This window comes from Gadus macrocephalus, chromosome 4, assembly GCF_031168955.1.
Source record: "Gadus macrocephalus chromosome 4, ASM3116895v1".
NCBI classification, from domain to species: Eukaryota; Metazoa; Chordata; class Actinopteri; order Gadiformes; family Gadidae; genus Gadus; species Gadus macrocephalus.
The window spans coordinates 154,800-173,798 of NC_082385.1; the positions used below are offsets into that span (position 1 = coordinate 154,800).

Below are 18,999 nucleotides of genomic sequence, written 5' to 3' on the forward strand. Positions count from 1 at the left end.
GAGAGAGAGTTGGAACAGAGGGGAGCAGAGCTTGGGGTAAGAGGGCAGTAGAGAGAGAGAGAGTTGGAACAGAGGGGAGCAGAGCTTGGGGTAAGAGGGCAGTAGAGAGAGAGAGTTGGAACAGAGGGGAGCAGAGCTTGGGGTAAGAGGGCAGTAGAGAGAGAGAGAGTTGGGACAGAGGGGAGCAGAGCTTGGGGTAAGAGGGCAGTAGAGAGAGAGAGTTGGAACAGAGGGGAGCAGAGCTTGGGGTAAGAGGGCAGTAGAGAGAGAGAGAGAGTTGGGACAGAGGGGAGCAGAGCTTTGGGTAAGAGGGCAGTAGAGAGAGAGAGTTGGAACAGAGGGGAGCAGAGCTTGGGGTAAGAGGGCAGTAGAGAGAGAGAGTTGGAACAGAGGGGAGCAGAGCTTGGGGTAAGAGGGCAGTAGAGAGAGAGAGAGTTGGGACAGAGGGGAGCAGAGCTTTGGGTAAGAGGGCAGTAGAGAGAGAGAGAGTTGGAACAGAGGGGAGCAGAGCTTGGGGTAAGAGGGCAGTAGAGAGAGAGAGAGAGTTGGGACAGAGGGGAGCAGAGCTTGGGGTAAGAGGGCAGTAGAGAGAGAGAGTTGGAACAGAGGGGAGCAGAGCTTGGGGTAAGAGGGCAGTAGAGAGAGAGAGTTGGAACAGAGGGGAGCAGAGCTTGGGGTAAGAGGGCAGTAGAGAGAGAGAGAGAGAGTTGGGACAGAGGGGAGCAGAGCTTTGGGTAAGAGGGCAGTAGAGAGAGAGAGAGTTGGAACAGAGGGGAGCAGAGCTTGGGGTAAGAGGGCAGTAGAGAGAGAGAGAGAGTTGGGACAGAGGGGAGCAGAGCTTGGGGTAAGAGGGCAGTAGAGAGAGAGAGAGTTGGAACAGAGGGGAGCAGAGCTTGGGGTAAGAGGGCAGTAGAGAGAGAGAGAGTTGGAACAGAGGGGAGCAGAGCTTGGGGTAAGAGGGCAGTAGAGAGAGAGAGAGAGTTGGGACAGAGGGGAGCAGAGCTTTGGGTAAGAGGGCAGTAGAGAGAGAGAGAGTTGGAACAGAGGGGAGCAGAGCTTGGGGTAAGAGGGCAGTAGAGAGAGAGAGAGTTGGGACAGAGGGGAGCAGAGCTTGGGGTAAGAGGGCAGTAGAGAGAGAGAGAGTTGGGACAGAGGGGAGCAGAGCTTTGGGTAAGAGGGGAGCTGCAGGAAGGAATGAACTAACTTTGTGCAGTTAAAGTTTGAATTAAATACAAACAAAGGTCACCTCAATGGTCATATCAAATATCAATATAAAATGAACGTATAATATAATCAATTTAAATTGTTTTGATGACCACATAGCGTGACAAAGTCAGATTCACCTGATTTAATAAACCTTCGATTGAGTCATGACCTGCAACGCTTGATCTGCCATTAACGTTGCATTTCACGCCCCATCAAATCCCCTTAGTACTTATTACTTCATAACGAGCCGGGTGCCCTGGTGTGCGCCCCCAGGGCGGGGGGCCACAGCTGGGGACCCCTAACCTGCACACTGGCTGACCCCCCTCAGCAACGGCGGCCCCTCCAAAGAGGATCCGTTTCTTATCGTAGCAGTAAAGGTAACGGTGCCAATGGAAAGCAGGGTTAAAGGCAGCTCGGGAAAACCAAGAGAGACAAGAGAAAGGAGTACAGCAAATGTTTTAAACATTCAGAAAAAAGAAGGGTAGGTAGAGCGTTTGTAGCTGAGTGGGAGGCATTGTGATGTAGAAACCTCCATGCTATAAAGTTAAAGATAGCTCAGCGTTTGGGATTCGGGCGATTCAGATTCCTACTGGTGTGCGGGGAGTGAATTAGTCTGAGCATGTGGTAAAGACGGCTAACAGAGGACGACAGAGATGTCGTCAGAGAGTTAGAGATGATTAGACTGAACAGGACAACCCGCTATAACTAACTGAGAAATAATATCGTACTGTAGAGATTACTGCTTCCATGGGAAAAGCCATCAACTATTAACTTCTTTGTGAAATACCTGGCGAATTACTGAACTATCTTCTTATAACAGAAGGATCTCAAGAGTCAACATTTTGGTATCCATGGTGAAAGTCTTCCAGACATGACATGGTTGCCTGCTGATATGATTGTGTTTGTCATGAGACGGCAACAGGGTAGGCTATGACAAACACAACAGTGGAGCCTGAAGTGAGGCTGATCGACTCCTCTACCGTTATCGGGCTTCATTAATACATATATACAAGGCGGTAGGCTATGACAAACACAACAGTGGAGCCTGAAGTGAGGCTGATCGACTCCTCTACCGTTATCGGGCTTCATTAATACATATATACAAGGCGGTAGGCTATGACAAACACAACAGTGGAGCCTGAAGTGAGGCTGATCGACTCCTCTACCGTTATCGGGCTTCATTAATACATATATACAAGGCGGTAGGCTATGACAAACACAACAGTGGAGCCTGAAGTGAGGCTGATCGACTCCTCTACCGTTATCGGGCTTCATTAATACATATATACAAGGCGGTAGGCTATGACAAACACAACAGTGGAGCCTGAAGTGAGGCTGATCGACTCCTCTACCGTTATCGGGCTTCATTAATACATATATACAAGGCGGTAGGCTATGACAAACACAACAGTGGAGCCTGAAGTGAGGCTGATCGACTCCTCTACCGTTATCGGGCTTCATTAATACATATATACAAGGCGGTAGGCTATGACAAACACAACAGTGGAGCCTGAAGTGAGGCTGATCGACTCCTCTACCGTTATCGGGCTTCATTAATACATATATACAAGGCGGTAGGCTATGACAAACACAACAGTGGAGCCTGAAGTGAGGCTGATCGACTCCTCTACCGTTATCGGGCTTCATTAATACATATATACAAGGCGGTAGGCTATGACAAACACAACAGTGGAGCCTGAAGTGAGGCTGATCGACTCCTCTACCGTTATCGGGCTTCATTAATACATATATACAAGGCGGTAGGCTATGACAAACACAACAGTGGAGCCTGAAGTGAGGCTGATTGACTCCTCTACCGTTATCGGGCTTCATTAATACATATATACAAGGCGGTAGGCTATGACAAACACAACAGTGGAGCCTGAAGTGAGGCTGATTGACTCCTCTACCATTATCGGGCTTCATTAATACATATATACAAGGCGGTAGGCTATGACAAACACAACAGTGGAGCCTGAAGTGAGGCTGATCGACTCCTCTACCATTATCGGGCTTCATTAATACATATATACAAGGCGGTAGGCTATGACAAACACAACAGTGGAGCCTGAAGTGAGGCTGATTGACTCCTCTACCGTTATCGGGCTTCATTAATACATATATACAAGGCGGTAGGCTATGACAAACACAACAGTGGAGCCTGAAGTGAGGCTGATTGACTCCTCTACCGTTATCGGGCTTCATTAATACATATATACAAGGCGGTAGGCTATGACAAACACAACAGTGGAGCCTGAAGTGAGGCTGATCGACTCCTCTACCATTATCGGGCTTCATTAATACATATATACAAGGCGGTAGGCTATGACAAACACAACAGTGGAGCCTGAAGTGAGGCTGATCGACTCCTCTACCATTATCGGGCTTCATTAATACATATATACAAGGCGGCGCTGACCTGTTGCAGGGTCCCAGGGGGTGCGGGCTGGGGGGGGGCTGCGGCCGGGGGCTGTCCAGGGGAGGGCTGGGGGGTGGGGGTCGGTGCCTGCTAAAGAGATGGAGCGAGAAAAAACAGCCAATCAGAACATATCTGGGGCGTTCAGAAAAGAGACTAGATGAAGATTTGTGCGAAATAAGTAGTTTCAGTGTACATTCTTTGCCTCCACTTTTCACACACAAAACACAAACATGGCGATTAGGAACCAGCTGCCGCCGGGACATGCATGCGTTAATATCAGAGCCAGCAGTGCGAGCACAACGAGGTTAGTCCATCTGCGAGGCGCCACGTTTTCATGCAGCTAAGATCCCCCCTGGGATTCTCAAAGTGCGGTTATGATCGAGGGCAAACCAAGCAGGAGCTGCCTGCGGTGGTAAGAGGGGGCGATCAGGACAGAGGAACTACAAATAAACCTTCAGCAAGTAGTCCTGATTATTATTCTATGGTCTCCGAGCTGTTCCGCGTCACCCTCAACGTTTGATCCAAACCTCAAAGGTTTGGATCCTTTGCATGCTCTCCAGCATCATGTTCTGCAGTGCATGGGGACACAGGCCAATGATGATTGGCTACCAGAGCTTACAGTGCTAATCAGCGCTAATCCGGTTAAGTGAAGGCAACAATGGATGATCCCTTAGAAGGCTGTGTGTGAGAATACACTTGGGTTCAAGCTCAGCCTTCTTAAAACACTATAGTAGCGGAAGGAGCTTGCTACAGTATATCTGCACCTGGCTGAGCCCTGCCTGCACTCAGAGTCAAAGCCAACAGAATGAGGGAAAAGAAGTAATGAAGGTGAAGTCAAAAACACATTGTAGACAACAAGGTCTGGCAACTCAATCTAAAGTCATGAACAGAGAGCTTTGGTTAAGAGGAACACAACCGACTGAGTAGTACCACAGGATGACACTGATCTCAGCTTTCTGAGGGTTTAATAAGCGTCTGCCTCTGAACCTTGGGTTCAAAACGCATGATGTCAACGTACATTGGCTGGCATAGAACGGCTGATAGCCATGGTATTAAGCAACAAAACAGACATTTTCTGCATTAGGACAATGCTAGTCCAACCCCCTTCGTTTTTGTTGTATGTTTCTGTGCGTTTGTCCGTACAAAATCCACAAAGTCAGTTAACTTTATGATATTCATTATGTTTAACACTTCTGACTAAATGAAATCAATATAAGTAGATGAATAGTGTAGATAAAAAAACATATGTAATACATCAATATTACCTTCTAGATTGAGAACTGAATGGCTGAATTGACTTTGGATTTGCACTAGCACCAATGCATGTGTATGTGGTACATACCTGCACAAACACACATTTGTCATATACTGTCGTATATGAACATACACACAAAATTCTACTTACTGGTAAGTAAACAAAATACAAAAAAATAAAAAGACAGACTGAAGAGGGTGTAGACCTTTAGCTTCAAAAGCTTTTACACCAGAGTGTGTCACCAAATGGACCTCCAGATCAGCGCTTCTCCGATCACTTGTCTGCTGCACCAGGACGCTGGTTAAAGCATCCATTTGGTTTAACTTGAATTTGAGTTCTTCATTGCTATTGGATTCAGCTGCCAGATATTAAAGTAGGTCAGTTATCCCCCAGACAAATTTGGGAAGCAGATGAGACACACGCTGGAGTATAAACATTTTGAAGAAGTTAAAATAAAAACTTAAAACAGAACATTGACTGGATAAAAATAAAGACAAAATAAAGGCTAGCTGGGACTACAATGGAGGAGTACAACAATAGCATGGGGAACCCCCCGAGCATAAGTCCCTATTACCATTCTCTGTTACGTCAGAAGATGGAGCTCATCTACAATTACAATCATTTATAAAGTACTCAGAACATTTAACGTTTTTTCCAAGGATTGGATAAATGTAAGCACTAAATCAAAACACGCTCCAGCCTAAACAGTAACTGAATGAAGTGTAGCACTTGGCTCGGGTGTATTCTAGGGGTACAGGATTTATACCAGAGGGGGTTATTCTAGGGTACAGGGCTTATACCAAAGGGGGGGGTATTCTAGGGGTACAGGGCTTATACCAGAGGGCGCTTATTCTAGGGTACAGGGCTTATACCAGAGGGGGGTTATTCTAGGGTACAGGGCTTATACCAGAGGGGGGGTATTCTAGGGGTACAGGGCTTATACCAGAGGGGGGTTATTCTAGGGGTACAGGGTTTATACCAGAGGGGGGGTATTCTAGGGGTACAGGGCTTATACCAGAGGGGGGGTATTCTAGGGTACAGGGCTCATACCAGAGGGGGTTATTCTAGGGGTACAGGGTTTATACCAGAGGGGGGGTATTCTAGGGTACAGGGCTTATACCAGAGGGGGGGTATTCTAGGGTACAGGGTTTATACCAGAGGGGGGGTATTCTAGGGGTACAGGGCTTATACCAGAGGGGGGGTATTCTAGGGTACAGGGCTTATACCAGAGGGGGGGTATTCTAGGGGTACAGGGCTTATACCAGAGGGGGTTATTCTAGGGGTACAGGGTTTATACCAGAGGGGGGGTATTCTAGGGGTACAGGGCTTATACCAGAGGGGGTTATTCTAGGGGTACAGGGCTTATACCAGAGGGGGGGTATTCTAGGGGTACAGGGCTTATACCAGAGGGGGGTATTCTAGGGGTACAGGGCTTATACCAGAGGGGGGTTATTCTAGGGGTACAGGGCTTATACCAGAGGGGGTTATTCTAGGGGTACAGGGTTTATACCAGAGGGGGGTTATTCTAGGGTACAGGGCTTATACCAGAGGGGGGGTATTCTAGGGTACAGGGCTTATACCAGAGGGGGTTATTCTAGGGTACAGGGCTTATACCAGAGGGGGGGTATTCTAGGGGTACAGGGCTTATACCAGAGGGGGTTATTCTAGGGGTACAGGGCTTATACCAGAGGGGGTTATTCTAGGGTACAGGGCTTATACCAGAGGGGGTTATTCTAGGGGTACAGGGTTTATACCAGAGGGGGGGTATTCTAGGGTACAGGGCTTATACCAGAGGGGGGGTATTCTAGGGTACAGGGCTTATACCAGAGGGGGGTTAGCCGCCTGCAGAGCCAGCATTGACTCATGGTACGTCATGTCGGGCTGGGCCGGTAGCACGCCCCCGTGGCGGACCCAGGCGCTCTGGATGAGGGACCCCAGCGGCGTGGAGGCTGCCCCCCCCGCAGGGAGCTCGGAGGAGGGCGTGAGGAGGAGGAAGCTCTGCTTGGAGGGCGGGTGGCCCTGGAGCTCGGCCGGCCCCCTGCCCTCAGGGTGCCGGCCGTAGGAGGACGGGTGGGGGATGGACTGGGCGGCGGAGGGGCCGTCGGCCGCAGGGGGCAGAGGAGGGGGCGGGGGCGACTGGTACTCCCCCGCGTCCGAGGAGGCCACGGAGTCGCTGGACGGCTCGGGGCTCCTGTCCCGGGCGGCGCCCCCGTGGTGCAGGAGCAGGCTCCCCGGGGGCAGGGGCAGCTCGGGGCTGGTGTACGAGTACAGCTCCTCGGTCACGGGCTGCAGCCGGCTGTAGGAGCCCGAGCTGCCCGACCCGGAGCCCGGGCTCTCCTCCAGCTGGAGGTCCATGGAGCTCCGGCGGGCCCGGTAGAGTCTGGAGGCCAGGAGGGTGGGGTCCCCGGCAGCGGCGGCGGCGGCGGCGGCGGCGGCGAGGTGGTACTCAAACACACTCCCGGGGGGGGGCTGGGCCTCGCTCATGACCGGTGGAGCGGACAGGGGGAAGGAGGAAGAGGAGGGGTGCGGGGGCTGATAGCAGCCCTCTGACGAGGGAGGAGCAAAGGCAGCGGGGGGGGCGTTGCTGGGGGGCTGAGGAAGGGGGCTGTGGGCGCCCATTCTCTGCATCATGTGGGGGTGCAGGAAGGCTGCGGGGGAAGGGGGTACAGGGTCGTAGCCCATACTAGCCGCCGCCGCCGCTTGCATCTGCTGGTGGAAGTTCAACTGGCTGAGCTGGCTGGCGGCCCTCTGGTAGCCGCCGTACGCCATGGCCTCGTACTGGTCCAGGAGGGCCGCCTGGTTGAGGCTCAGCCTCCTCACCACCTCCTCCTGCTCCGCCCGGATGTCCTTGTAGCCCAACATGCTGGGTTCAGAGTGGCCCGGGTGGTGCTCCCCCACCCCCAGCCGCTGGGCCGTGGCCGCGAACCCGGGGTTGACCATGTAGAGCGGGGGGGGCTCAGCGGCCTCCAGCCCGGAGTAGGGGTGCAGCCCGCCGCCGTAGCGGGGGTAGGCGGGCTGGAAGTGCCGGGTGTGGGCCTCCAGGATGGAGGTGCTTTTGCGTCGCTGGGCGTTGTAGGCCTTCGGGGGAGCGGAGGGGGGAGGGGAGAAGGAGATGGGGCGCTCGGGGATGGAGGGGAAGAAATAAGTGGGGGGGTCAGGGAGGGAGGGGCCTCCTCCTCCTCCTCCTCCTCCTCCGCTGCAGTAGTGGTGGTGCTGCAGTGACGGCTGCTGTGACGAGATAGGGTTAGGGTTTAAAGCAGAGTGAGGAGAGAGAGAGCCACAGATTTCGGCCATTTAATGGAGAGAACGGCGAGAGAATAAGAGACAGAACAGTCAAAAAGAAGACAAATGCATGTTTCCTCTACAAATAGAGGTATCGATAAGATCAGAGCTGTAGAAAGAAGTCCAATCTGGGAGAGGTGAGGATGGAAAGACAAACAGACATTCAGTACAATAATACAAACAGACAAACCAAAGCAGAGAGACAGACACAGGTAGTCATTTGGTGAGACAACGACAGCTTGCAGGGAGACGAGGATATTAAATACAGAGATGCCCACGACCCAATACCTGGCTTATGAGAACAACAAAAACATCTACACTCTGAAAACTGTGATATTTCTTTGGCAAATTGTTTAAGTATGCATATTACAATTATGCAAGCCCTGGGATATAATTAAAATCTTTTCAACTGGGGAATAATGCACACAGAAGACTCCAGAATGCAGGGCAGCATGCACTGATGTAATAAAAGAACATCAGATAGTCTTTTTTCTTGTGATGCGAGTTGGGGGTATCTCAGGACACAAGAGGGGCTGGTACAGGGTCCGAACTCAACCCCGATTTAGGGTCAGAATGGGGCGAAATTGACTCAAGAGAATGTATTTTGTAGATTTGTGAACACATGTATAATGTACATGAAGTGAATTTAATTCATTAGATATAATGAAACATATGATATAGGATAAGGCTACTAGGCTAACAGGTTTTTGTTGTCCTCATGAGGAAGAGAAGCCACACCCAAAGAGCCAGGCTGAGGATCATGAGTGTGTATTTAATGAGAAGCAGGGATGGTGAAGGTTCAGATCCTCTGAGGAGATCAAAGGGAAAGAAAACGGTGTGTCTGAACTTTAGCCAATAGGAAGCAATAGGATGTAGGGGTGAATCAAGCTCCTACCCTCCGAGTGGACAATATTACTGCGCTGAATATAAACACAGAAAAGGAATAGGCCTCAGGCCATCAGAAATGATCATCTACCCAGTAAGCTCAATATTTTATGGGGATGTTTATGGGGTTCAATTCAATTTGTTTGGACTCGATAATGAGATGATAAAACAATCGCAATGAAACTCTTTGTAGACACACAAGAGTGGTGATTTTTTATTAAAATAGAAGTTAGCTATTTATTTAATTTGTTAGCATTTAATAACTACCCTGACAAACCAGAGCTAAATAAAAGCAGGAGTGAGGCATAGAGCTCAATAGTGCTCAATGGGTTACCGCCATAAGAAATAATGAAACCAATCACATTCAACTTAAATGCTTTTCTAGCATTGCATCTCTCTGTGGGAATGATCCTTTAATTATTATTTTATTGCTATGATTCATTAAGATAATTTATTAACTACCGTATGTTGCCAGTTGGCTGGCATCACTAGCTGACATTAAACCCGTCATTGGAATTTAGGCAGGAGCCAACTGGCCTCAGATCAGACGCTGTCAGGCAGAACACATCAGCCAACTCTAAATCAATAGTCAGAGTCAGCCGCTCAGGAGGAGAGCGGGGGACCGGCAGCCGGCGGGCTGCTAGTCCGATCCCCAGGTCCTCCTAGCAGACCATCAGGGTGTCCCTGAGCAAGACCACTAAAGTTAATGAGTGACCACTGGTTAGAGAGGCAGTCCATGAACCATTGATCCATGACGCAACACTAGAACCTCAGATCACACATCCCTGGCAGACCTAGCCCTTCAGACACACGCGTTATACTAGAACCTCAGATCACACATCCCTGGCAGACCTAGCCCTTCAGACACACGCGTTATACTAGAACCTCAGATCACACATCCCTGGCAGACCTAGCCCTTCAGACACACGCGTTATACTAGAACCTCAGATCACACATCCCTGGCAGACCTAGCCCTTCAGACACACGCGTTATACTAGAACCTCAGATCACACATCCCTGGCAGACCTAGCCCTTCAGACACACGCGTTATACTAGAACCTCAGATCACACATCCCTGGCAGACCTAGCCCTTCAGACACACGCGTTATACTAGAACCTCAGATCACACATCCCTGGCAGACCTAGCCCTTCAGACACACGCGTTACACTAGAACCTCAGATCACACATCCCTGGCAGACCTAGCCCTTCAGACACACGCGTTATACTAGAACCTCAGATCACACATCCCTGGCAGACCTAGCCCTTCAGACACACGCGTTACACTAGAACCTCAGATCACACATCCCTGGCAGACCTAGCCCTTCAGACACACGCGTTATACTAGAACCTCAGATCACACATCCCTGGCAGACCTAGCCCTTCAGACACACGCGTTATACTAGAACCTCAGATCACACATCCCTGGCAGACCTAGCCCTTCAGACACACGCGTTATACTAGAACCTCAGATCACACATCCCTGGCAGACCTAGCCCTTCAGACACACGCGTTACACTAGAACCTCAGATCACACATCCCTGGCAGACCTAGCCCTTCAGACACACGCGTTATACTAGAACCTCAGATCACACATCCCTGGCAGACCTAGCCCTTCAGACACACGCGTTATACTAGAACCTCAGATCACACATCCCTGGCAGACCTAGCCCTTCAGACACACGCGTTCCGTTTTCTCCCGCCCCTCTCTCTCTTTGCTGAACCCGACCCATCCCTGGTTCCCGCCACTACCGGGCCCCCCGGGGGTGGGCCGGGACCTACGGGGATGCAGCAGAGGGCGGGCAGGCTGGCCCTCCTCTGCCGGGGCCGGGGCGCGGCAGGGGGGGAGTGGAGGGGCAGCACGGTCTCCAGAGCCGTGGAGAGGCGGCCCGCGAACGAGTCCCTCTCGCTGGGGAGGGAGGCGCGGGAGGGAGGCGCGTGGGAGGGGTCTGGAGGAGGAGTGGACGCTGGCTTTGGGGGGGCGGCCAGGTGCAGAGGAACATGGGGGAAGGAGGAGTAGGAGGAGGAGTAGGAGGAGGACGGGACGCACACCGACATGCTACGGCCTCGGCGACAGTGGGAGGAGGGCTACAGACGATGGGAACAGGTGAGAAAACAAACAGGTAGGAAATACAAACACAAAGAAAACTCAAGTACCAAACTAATTACCATCAACACAGGGACAGAGGAGAACACAGTGTCAGAAAATAACTGTAGGATGGGAAATCTGAAGTACCAAACTATATCACCATCGACACAGGGACAGAAAACAGCTGTAGGGTGGGAAATCTGAAGTACCAAACTATATCACCATCGACACAGGGACAGAAAACAACTGTAGGGTGGGACAAAGAAAAAAGTCTAACAAAAAACAATTAACATCTATCAACTAACCACAGGACCAACTGAAAGGGTTTAATCCGATATATAATGCTACATTTGCAATATCAACTTGCTGAAGATATCACAAGTTAAATCAAAAGGAAATATTTAAACTGATGCCGTTATGGCAGAGCAGCATTAAGGACATCTATTAATTAAAATAGTACCATGGAGTATTGATCATTCAGTAGGATTATTGGGTACTTTGAGATTCAATGAAGCCAATCAACATTGTGAGGACATTGGGATGACAAGATCGAGAAAGAAAAACAAGAAATAAACAAAAGGAACATAACAGACTACTTCACTGTCAAAATGATCCCCCAGACATTGTATCGTATTAACTTAAATCAAATTCAAACATGGTATTAGAAATCTTTGCACTTAATATTTAATACATTTAATTCATAAGATGTGCATAGAACCGGTGAAAGCAAGCCCTGGTCAGGCTTACTGATCACATTATTGAATGAATGAGGTGGAGCAGTCATCTGACCCTTTTAAAGTGCTTTTGAATGAGCGAGATAAAATGAATGGAGATAATTGTTGAAAAACATCCTGTTTTCAATGCAACAAAAATAACAAAGACAAAAATATTCCAAACACGATATAAAGAAGAATGAAACATACAAAACAGCACAATTTTACAAATGATGATAGAAATGACTTCATATGGAGTCAACCAATGTGTGTGGAAAAAGTACACATTAGAACCAATAGATAAATGAACCAATAAATAAAATAAATCTGAAATAGAGGAGGGGGAGAGGTCAAAGATGCTCATTTGAAATAAAAACAAGATGTAAGGGTATCAAAAGTCGAAGGAACAGGACAATATGGAGAGATGGAAGAAAGGTTAGGAGCATGACATCTGGGATACTGAAGAGAGAAGGACTGACAGACCCATGGAAACAGGACCAGAGCCCCTGACTAGCTGGTCTGGGTAGTAGACAGACCCATGGAGTGAAACAGGATCAGAGCCCCTGACTAGCTGGTCTGGGTAGTAGACAGACCCATGGAGTGAAACAGGATCAGAGCAGCCACTAACTAGCTGGTCTGGGTAGTAGACAGACCCATGGAGTGAAACAGGATCAGAGCAGCCACTAACTAGCTGGTCTGGGCTGTAGACAGACCCGTGAGCAGCAGCCGCTGACTAGAGGGTCTGGGCTGTAAGGACAGTGCATGGATGACTGAAGGAGGATAGTTCTCCACTTCAAACACTGGGCTGGCTAGGAAGCTATCGAACTCTAAATGATCAAACTGCCCAAATGGCTCACATAGTGACATAGGTTGAGCACTGTGGATAAATGAATGGCCTATCAGCAGATCATTGAGGGTGCTTGATTAAACCTGCATGATAAGCGGCCTCCTAACAAGCGGATTGCTGATGGGAACAGGAGAAGGATTTGGCGATAGTTAACATGTCTGGTTGGAGAAATCGAAATACCTTCAGGTATCCCTCTTCTTCCAGCCTTCAACACACGATCCATGGCAATGGCATGCAGCAAATATAAAAACTACACCACTGCAGCCCACGGGCAGAGTATCCTAGCATCCAAACGCTTGGGTCAGAAACCCTCATGCAACATGCGTCAACAGGACGGCCTTCATCAGACCATGGAGCGGGACGCATCAGAAACATCAACATTAAAGGACATCAAGGAAACTCAGTCTCGCTCTGATGACATCATCACTCACCATCTGCTGGGGGGGCTGGGGGTAGCCCGGGTGCTGCTGCTGGGCAGTGGAGGGGGTGGGGGGGTAAGGGGTGGAGGGGGGGCTGCTGTAGGACATGTTGGGCTGGGCCGGGTGGGGGCTCTCGGAGGAGAACACGGTGGAACCCTGGCCGCTGTCCAACACCCCCTCCGCTGAGGAGGAGGAGAGGAGGAGAGGAGGAGGAGGAAGAGGAGGAGGAGGGAGAGGGGAGGAGGAGGAGGAGGGAGAGGGGGAGGAGGGGAGGGAGAGGAGGAGGAGGAGGGAGAGGGGGAGGAGGGGAGGGAGAGGAGGAGGAGGAGGAGGAGGAGGAGGAGGGAGAGGAGGAGGAGGAAGAGGGGAGGAGGAGGAGGAGGGAGAGGGGGAGGAGGGGAGGGAGAGGAGGAGGGGAGGAGAAGGAGGAGGGAGAGGGGGAGGAGGAAGAGGAGAGGAGGAGGGAGAGGAGGAAGAGGGAGAGGAGGAGGAGGAGGGAGAGGGGAGGAGGAGGAGGAGGGAGAGGGGGAGGAGGGGAGGAGGGAGAGGGGGAGGAGGAAGAGGAGAGGAGGAGGAGGAGGAGGGAGAGGAGGAGGAGGAAGAGGAGAGGAGGAGGAGGAGGGAGAGGGGGAGGAGGGGAGGGAGAGGAGGAGGAGGAGGAGGGAGAGGGGGAGGAGGAAGAGGAGAGGAGGAGGAGGAGGAGGGAGAGGGGGAGGAGGAGGAGGAGGAGGGGAGGAAGAGGAGGGAGAGGAGGGGGAAGAGGAGAGGAGGAGGGGAGGAGGGGAGGGAGAGGAGGAGGAGGAGGGAGAGGAGGGGGAGGAGGAGGAGGAGGGGAGGAAGAGGAGGAGGAGGGAGAGGAGGGGGAGATGAGGGGAGGAGGGGAGGGAGAGGAGGAGGAGGAGGAGGGAGAGGAGGAGGAGGGAGAGGAGGGGGAGAGGAGGGGAGGAGGGGAGGGAGAGGAGGAGGGAGAGGAGGGGGAGGAGGAGGAGGAAGAGGAGGAGGAGGGAGAGGAGAAGAGGAGGAGGAGGAGGAGGAGGGGAGGGAGAGGAGGAGGAGGAAGAGGAGAGGAGGAGGAGGAGGGAGAGGGGGAGGAGGAGGAGGAGGGGAGGGAGAGGAGGAGGAGGGGAGGAAGAGGAGGAGGAGGAGGAGGGAGAGGAGGAGGAGGGGAGGGAGAGGATGAGGAAGAGGAGAGGAGGAGGGAGAGGAGGAGGAGGAGGAGGAGGAGGAGAGGAGAGGAGGAGGAAGAGGAGGAGGAGGAGGGAGAGGAGGAGGAGGAGGAGGGAGAGGAGGAGGAGGATGAGAAGGGAGAGGAGGAGGAGGGAGAGGAGGAGGGAGGGAGAGGAAGAGGGGAGGGAGAGAAGGAGGAGGAGGATGAGAAGGGAGAGGAGGAGGAGGAGGGAGAGGTGGAAGCAGAAGGAGGAAGGGAAATGAGGAGGAGGAGGAGGAAGAGAAGGAGGAGGGAGAGGAGGAGGGAGGGAAAGAAGGAGGAGGGAGAGGTGGAAGGAGAAGGAGGATGTTTGTTATGGTATGAACAGAAAACAGGAGTAAAGGTTCTCCCAACGGAGCAGTATGCAGAAAATCACGTGGTGTAAACATGTGGAGGAGGAGCCGTTGAGCTGCTTACATATGAGTGAGAGGCTGCTCTGTTGGTAGAGGAGGCGTTGATGAAGGTCAGCGTCACTCTCTTCCGTCTCCAACTAAAGGTAGACAACAGTCTGTCTCACCACAGTGCAGTGACCAGTCCTCCCACCACTGGTAACACAGTCTGTCTCACCACAGTGCAGTGACCAGTCCTCCCACCACTGGTAACACAGTCTGTCTCACCACAGTGCAGTGACCAGTCCTCCCACCACTGGTAACACAGTCTGTCTCACCACAGTGCAGTGACCAGTCCTCCCACCACTGGTAACACAGTCTGTCTCACCACAGTGCAGTGACCAGTCCTCCCACCACTGGTAACACAGTCTGTCTCACCACAGTGCAGTGACCAGTCCTCCCACCACTGGTAACACAGTCTGTCTCACCACAGTGCAGTGGACCAGTCCTCCCACCACTGGTAACACAGTCTGTCTCACCACAGTGCAGTGACCAGTCCTCCCACCACTGGTAACACAGTCTGTCTCACCACAGTGCAGTGACCAGTCCTCCCACCACTGGTAACACAGTCTGTCTCACCACAGTGCAGTGACCAGTCCTCCCACCACTGGTAACACAGTCTGTCTCACCACAGTGCAGTGACCAGTCCTCCCACCACTGGTAACACAGTCTGTCTCACCACAGTGCAGTGGACCAGTCCTCTCACCACTGGTAACACAGTCTGTCTCACCACAGTGCAGTGACCAGTCCTCCCACCACTGGTAACACAGTCTGTCTCACCACAGTGCAGTGGACCAGTCCTCCCACCACTGGTAACACAGTCTGTCTCACCACAGTGCAGTGACCAGTCCTCCCACCACTGGTAACACAGTCTGTCTCACCACAGTGCAGTGACCAGTCCTCCCACCACTGGTAACACAGTCTGTCTCACCACAGTGCAGTGGACCAGTCCTCCCACCACTGGTAACACAGTCTGTCTCACCACAGTGCAGTGGACCAGTCCTCCCACCACTGGTAACACAGTCTGTCTCACCACAGTGCAGTGACCAGTCCTCCCACCACTGGTAACACAGTCTGTCTCACCACAGTGCAGTGACCAGTCCTCCCACCACTGGTAACACAGTCTGTCTCACCACAGTGCAGTGACCAGTCCTCCCACCACTGGTAACACAGTCTGTCTCACCACAGTGCAGTGGACCAGTCCTCCCACCACTGGTAACACAGTCTGTCTCACCACAGTGCAGTGACCAGTCCTCCCACCACTGGTAACACAGTCTGTCTCACCACAGTGCAGTGGACCAGTCCTCCCACCACTGGTAACACAGTCTGTCTCACCACAGTGCAGTGGACCAGTCCTCTCACCACTGGTAACACAGTCTGTCTCACCACAGTGCAGTGACCAGTCCTCCCACCACTGGTAACACAGTCTGTCTCACCACAGTGCAGTGGACCAGTCCTCCCACCACTGGTAACACAGTCTGTCTCACCACAGTGCAGTGACCAGTCCTCCCACCACTGGTAACACAGTCTGTCTCACCACAGTGCAGTGACCAGTCCTCCCACCACTGGTAACACAGTCTGTCTCACCACAGTGCAGTGGACCAGTCCTCCCACCACTGGTAACACAGTCTGTCTCACCACAGTGCAGTGGACCAGTCCTCCCACCACTGGTAACACAGTCTGTCTCACCACAGTGCAGTGGACCAGTCCTCCCACCACTGGTAACACAGTCTGTCTCACCACACTCACACACATAAAAGATAATGACAAAACACATAAAAATACCCTTCCATTTATGTAACGTTTGCCTCCACCCAAACCATGTTTCATTTAGTCAACCGTAGATCTATCTATCTGAGAATGCGACCAAACGCTAATTGTTCAAACCTAGCTAGGTGCCAATGAGAACAATTATTGTCAGCCTCGCCCCCCCCCGGGGATCTGTTTAAGCAGCGGATGCCCCAGGTCCGCCCCACTGACCTGTGCTGCGTGTTGGGGATCTGTTTAAGCAGCAGATTGCCCCAGGTCCGCCCCACTGACCTGTGCTGCGTGTTGGGGATCTGTTTAAGCAGCAGATTGCGCCAGGTCCGCCCCACTGACCTGTGTCTCGTGTTGGGGATCTGTTTAAGCAGCAGATTGCCCCAGGTCCGCCCCACTGACCTGTGTCTCGTGTTGGGGATCTGTTTAAGCAGCAGATTGCCCCAGGTCCGCCCCACTGACCTGTGTCTCGTGTTGGGGATCTGTTTAAGCAGCAGATTGCCCCAGGTCCGCCCCACTGACCTGTGTCTCGTGTTGGGGATCTGTTTAAGCAGCAGATTGCCCCAGGTCCGCCCCACTGACCTGTGTCTCGTGTTGGGGATCTGTTTAAGCAACAGATTGCCCCAGGTCCGCCCCACTGACCTGTGCTGCGTGTTGGGGATCTGTTTAAGCAGCAGATTGCCCCAGGTCCGCCCCACTGACCTGTGCTGCGTGTTGGGGATCTGTTTAAGCAGCAGATTGCCCCAGGTCCGCCCCACTGACCTGTGCTGCGTGTTGGGGATCTGTTTAAGCAGCAGATTGCCCCAGGTCCGCCCCACTGACCTGTGCTGCGTGTTGGGGATCTGTTTAAGCAGCAGATTGCCCCAGGTCCGCCCCACTGACCTGTGCTGCGTGTTGGGGATCTGTTTAAGCAGCAGATTGCCCCAGGTCCGCCCCACTGACCTGTGTCTGCGTGTTGGGGTTAGGGTTCTTCGATGCTTCCTGCTGCTGCTGGAGCTCCTGCCGTCTCTTCTCCTGCTCCTCTCGGACCAGCTGCCTCTGCTCTCTCTTCCTTCGGATCAGAGACACGCGGTCCTTAATGGCCTTGGCCATGGTCTTGTGATCCCCTTCGGCAACATAGCCAGACTCAACCTGGTGCAGGGGACACGTACACATACACACACACACACACACACACACACACACACACACACACACACACACACACACACACACACACACACACACACACACACACACACACACACACACACAGTCTAGTAAATATACCCGATGTAACCTTGTTCCCCATCCTGACATTTTCCTTCCCATCCTTCGTCCAGTGTATTCTGGCCTCAGCACACAACTCCTCCAGCTCCACCCGGTCGCCACCCAGCCCGTACCTCCGTCACTAATACATCTGGCCTCAGCACCAAGCCACAGCATGCTGTGGTTACCTCCTTCACTGTCACTAATACATCTGGCCTCAGCACCAAGCCACAGCATGCTGTGGTTACCTCCTTCACTGTCACTAATACATCTGGCCTCAGCACCAAGCCACAGCATGCTGTGGTTACCTCCTTCACTGTCACTAATACATCTGGCCTCAGCACCAAGCCACAGCATGCTGTGGTTACCTCCTTCACTGTCACTAATACATCTGGCCTCAGCACCAAGCCACAGCATGCTGTGGTTACCTCCTTCACTGTCACTAATACATCTGGCCTCAGCACCAAGCCACAGCATGCTGTGGTTACCTCCTTCACTGTCACTAATACATCTGGCCTCAGCACCAAGCCACAGCATGCTGTGGTTACCTCCTTCACTGTCACTAATACATCTGGCCTCAGCACCAAGCCACAGCATGCTGTGGTTACCTCCTTCACTGTCACTAATACATCTGGCCTCAGCACCAAGCCACAGCATGCTGTGGTTACCTCCTTCACTGTCACTAATACATCTGGCCTCAGCACCAAGCCACAGCATGCTGTGGTTACCTCCTTCACTGTCACTAATACATCTGGCCTCAGCACCAAGCCACAGCATGCTGTGGTTACCTCCTTCACTGTCACTAATACATCTGGCCTCAGCACCAAGCCACAGCATGCTGTGGTTACCTCCTTCACTGTCACTAATACATCTGGCCTCAGCACCAAGCCACAGCATGCTGTGGTTACCTCCTTCACTGTCACTAATACATCTGGCCTCAGCACCAAGCCACAGCATGCTGTGGTTACCTCCTTCACTGTCACTAATACATCTGGCCTCAGCACCAAGCCACAGCATGCTGTGGTGGCTTTGGCTTGATGCTGAGACAAAGGATGAGGTAATGCTCTATCGAATGAATCGATGGCGCATTAATTGCTTCAGAATGTGAAACTTGATTGGTGGTGATAGTGTCAGAAATCGTTGTTGTTGTTTTGAGGGCTTGTTAGATACAGCATGCACATGGTAGCTTGTTCTGTATGTTTGCCACTGTTCAATGGCGACCAGTGTGCTTCCCACTGGGAATTATCCCTTTAAGCCAATTGATGATCCCTTGACGTGTTTCAA

At 52.0% G+C, this 18,999-nt stretch overlaps 1 protein-coding gene across 1 annotated transcript in view; it reads right to left on the reverse strand.

Annotated features, from left to right (window-relative positions):
* Positions 1 to 18,999, reverse strand: part of LOC132456596 (serine/threonine-protein kinase WNK1-like) — an 83,254-nt gene that overhangs the window by 39,774 nt on the left and 24,481 nt on the right. Inside the window, exons 8-13 of the mRNA XM_060051008.1 lie at positions 17,410 to 17,598; positions 14,738 to 14,804; positions 13,126 to 13,295; positions 10,828 to 11,133; positions 6,705 to 8,108; positions 3,612 to 3,715 (exon numbers count right to left, since the gene is read on the reverse strand). Of these exons, the coding sequence (XP_059906991.1) occupies positions 3,612 to 3,715; positions 6,705 to 8,108; positions 10,828 to 11,133; positions 13,126 to 13,295; positions 14,738 to 14,804; positions 17,410 to 17,598 (2,240 nt within the window). The remainder of the gene's footprint in view (positions 1 to 3,611; positions 3,716 to 6,704; positions 8,109 to 10,827; positions 11,134 to 13,125; positions 13,296 to 14,737; positions 14,805 to 17,409; positions 17,599 to 18,999) is intronic.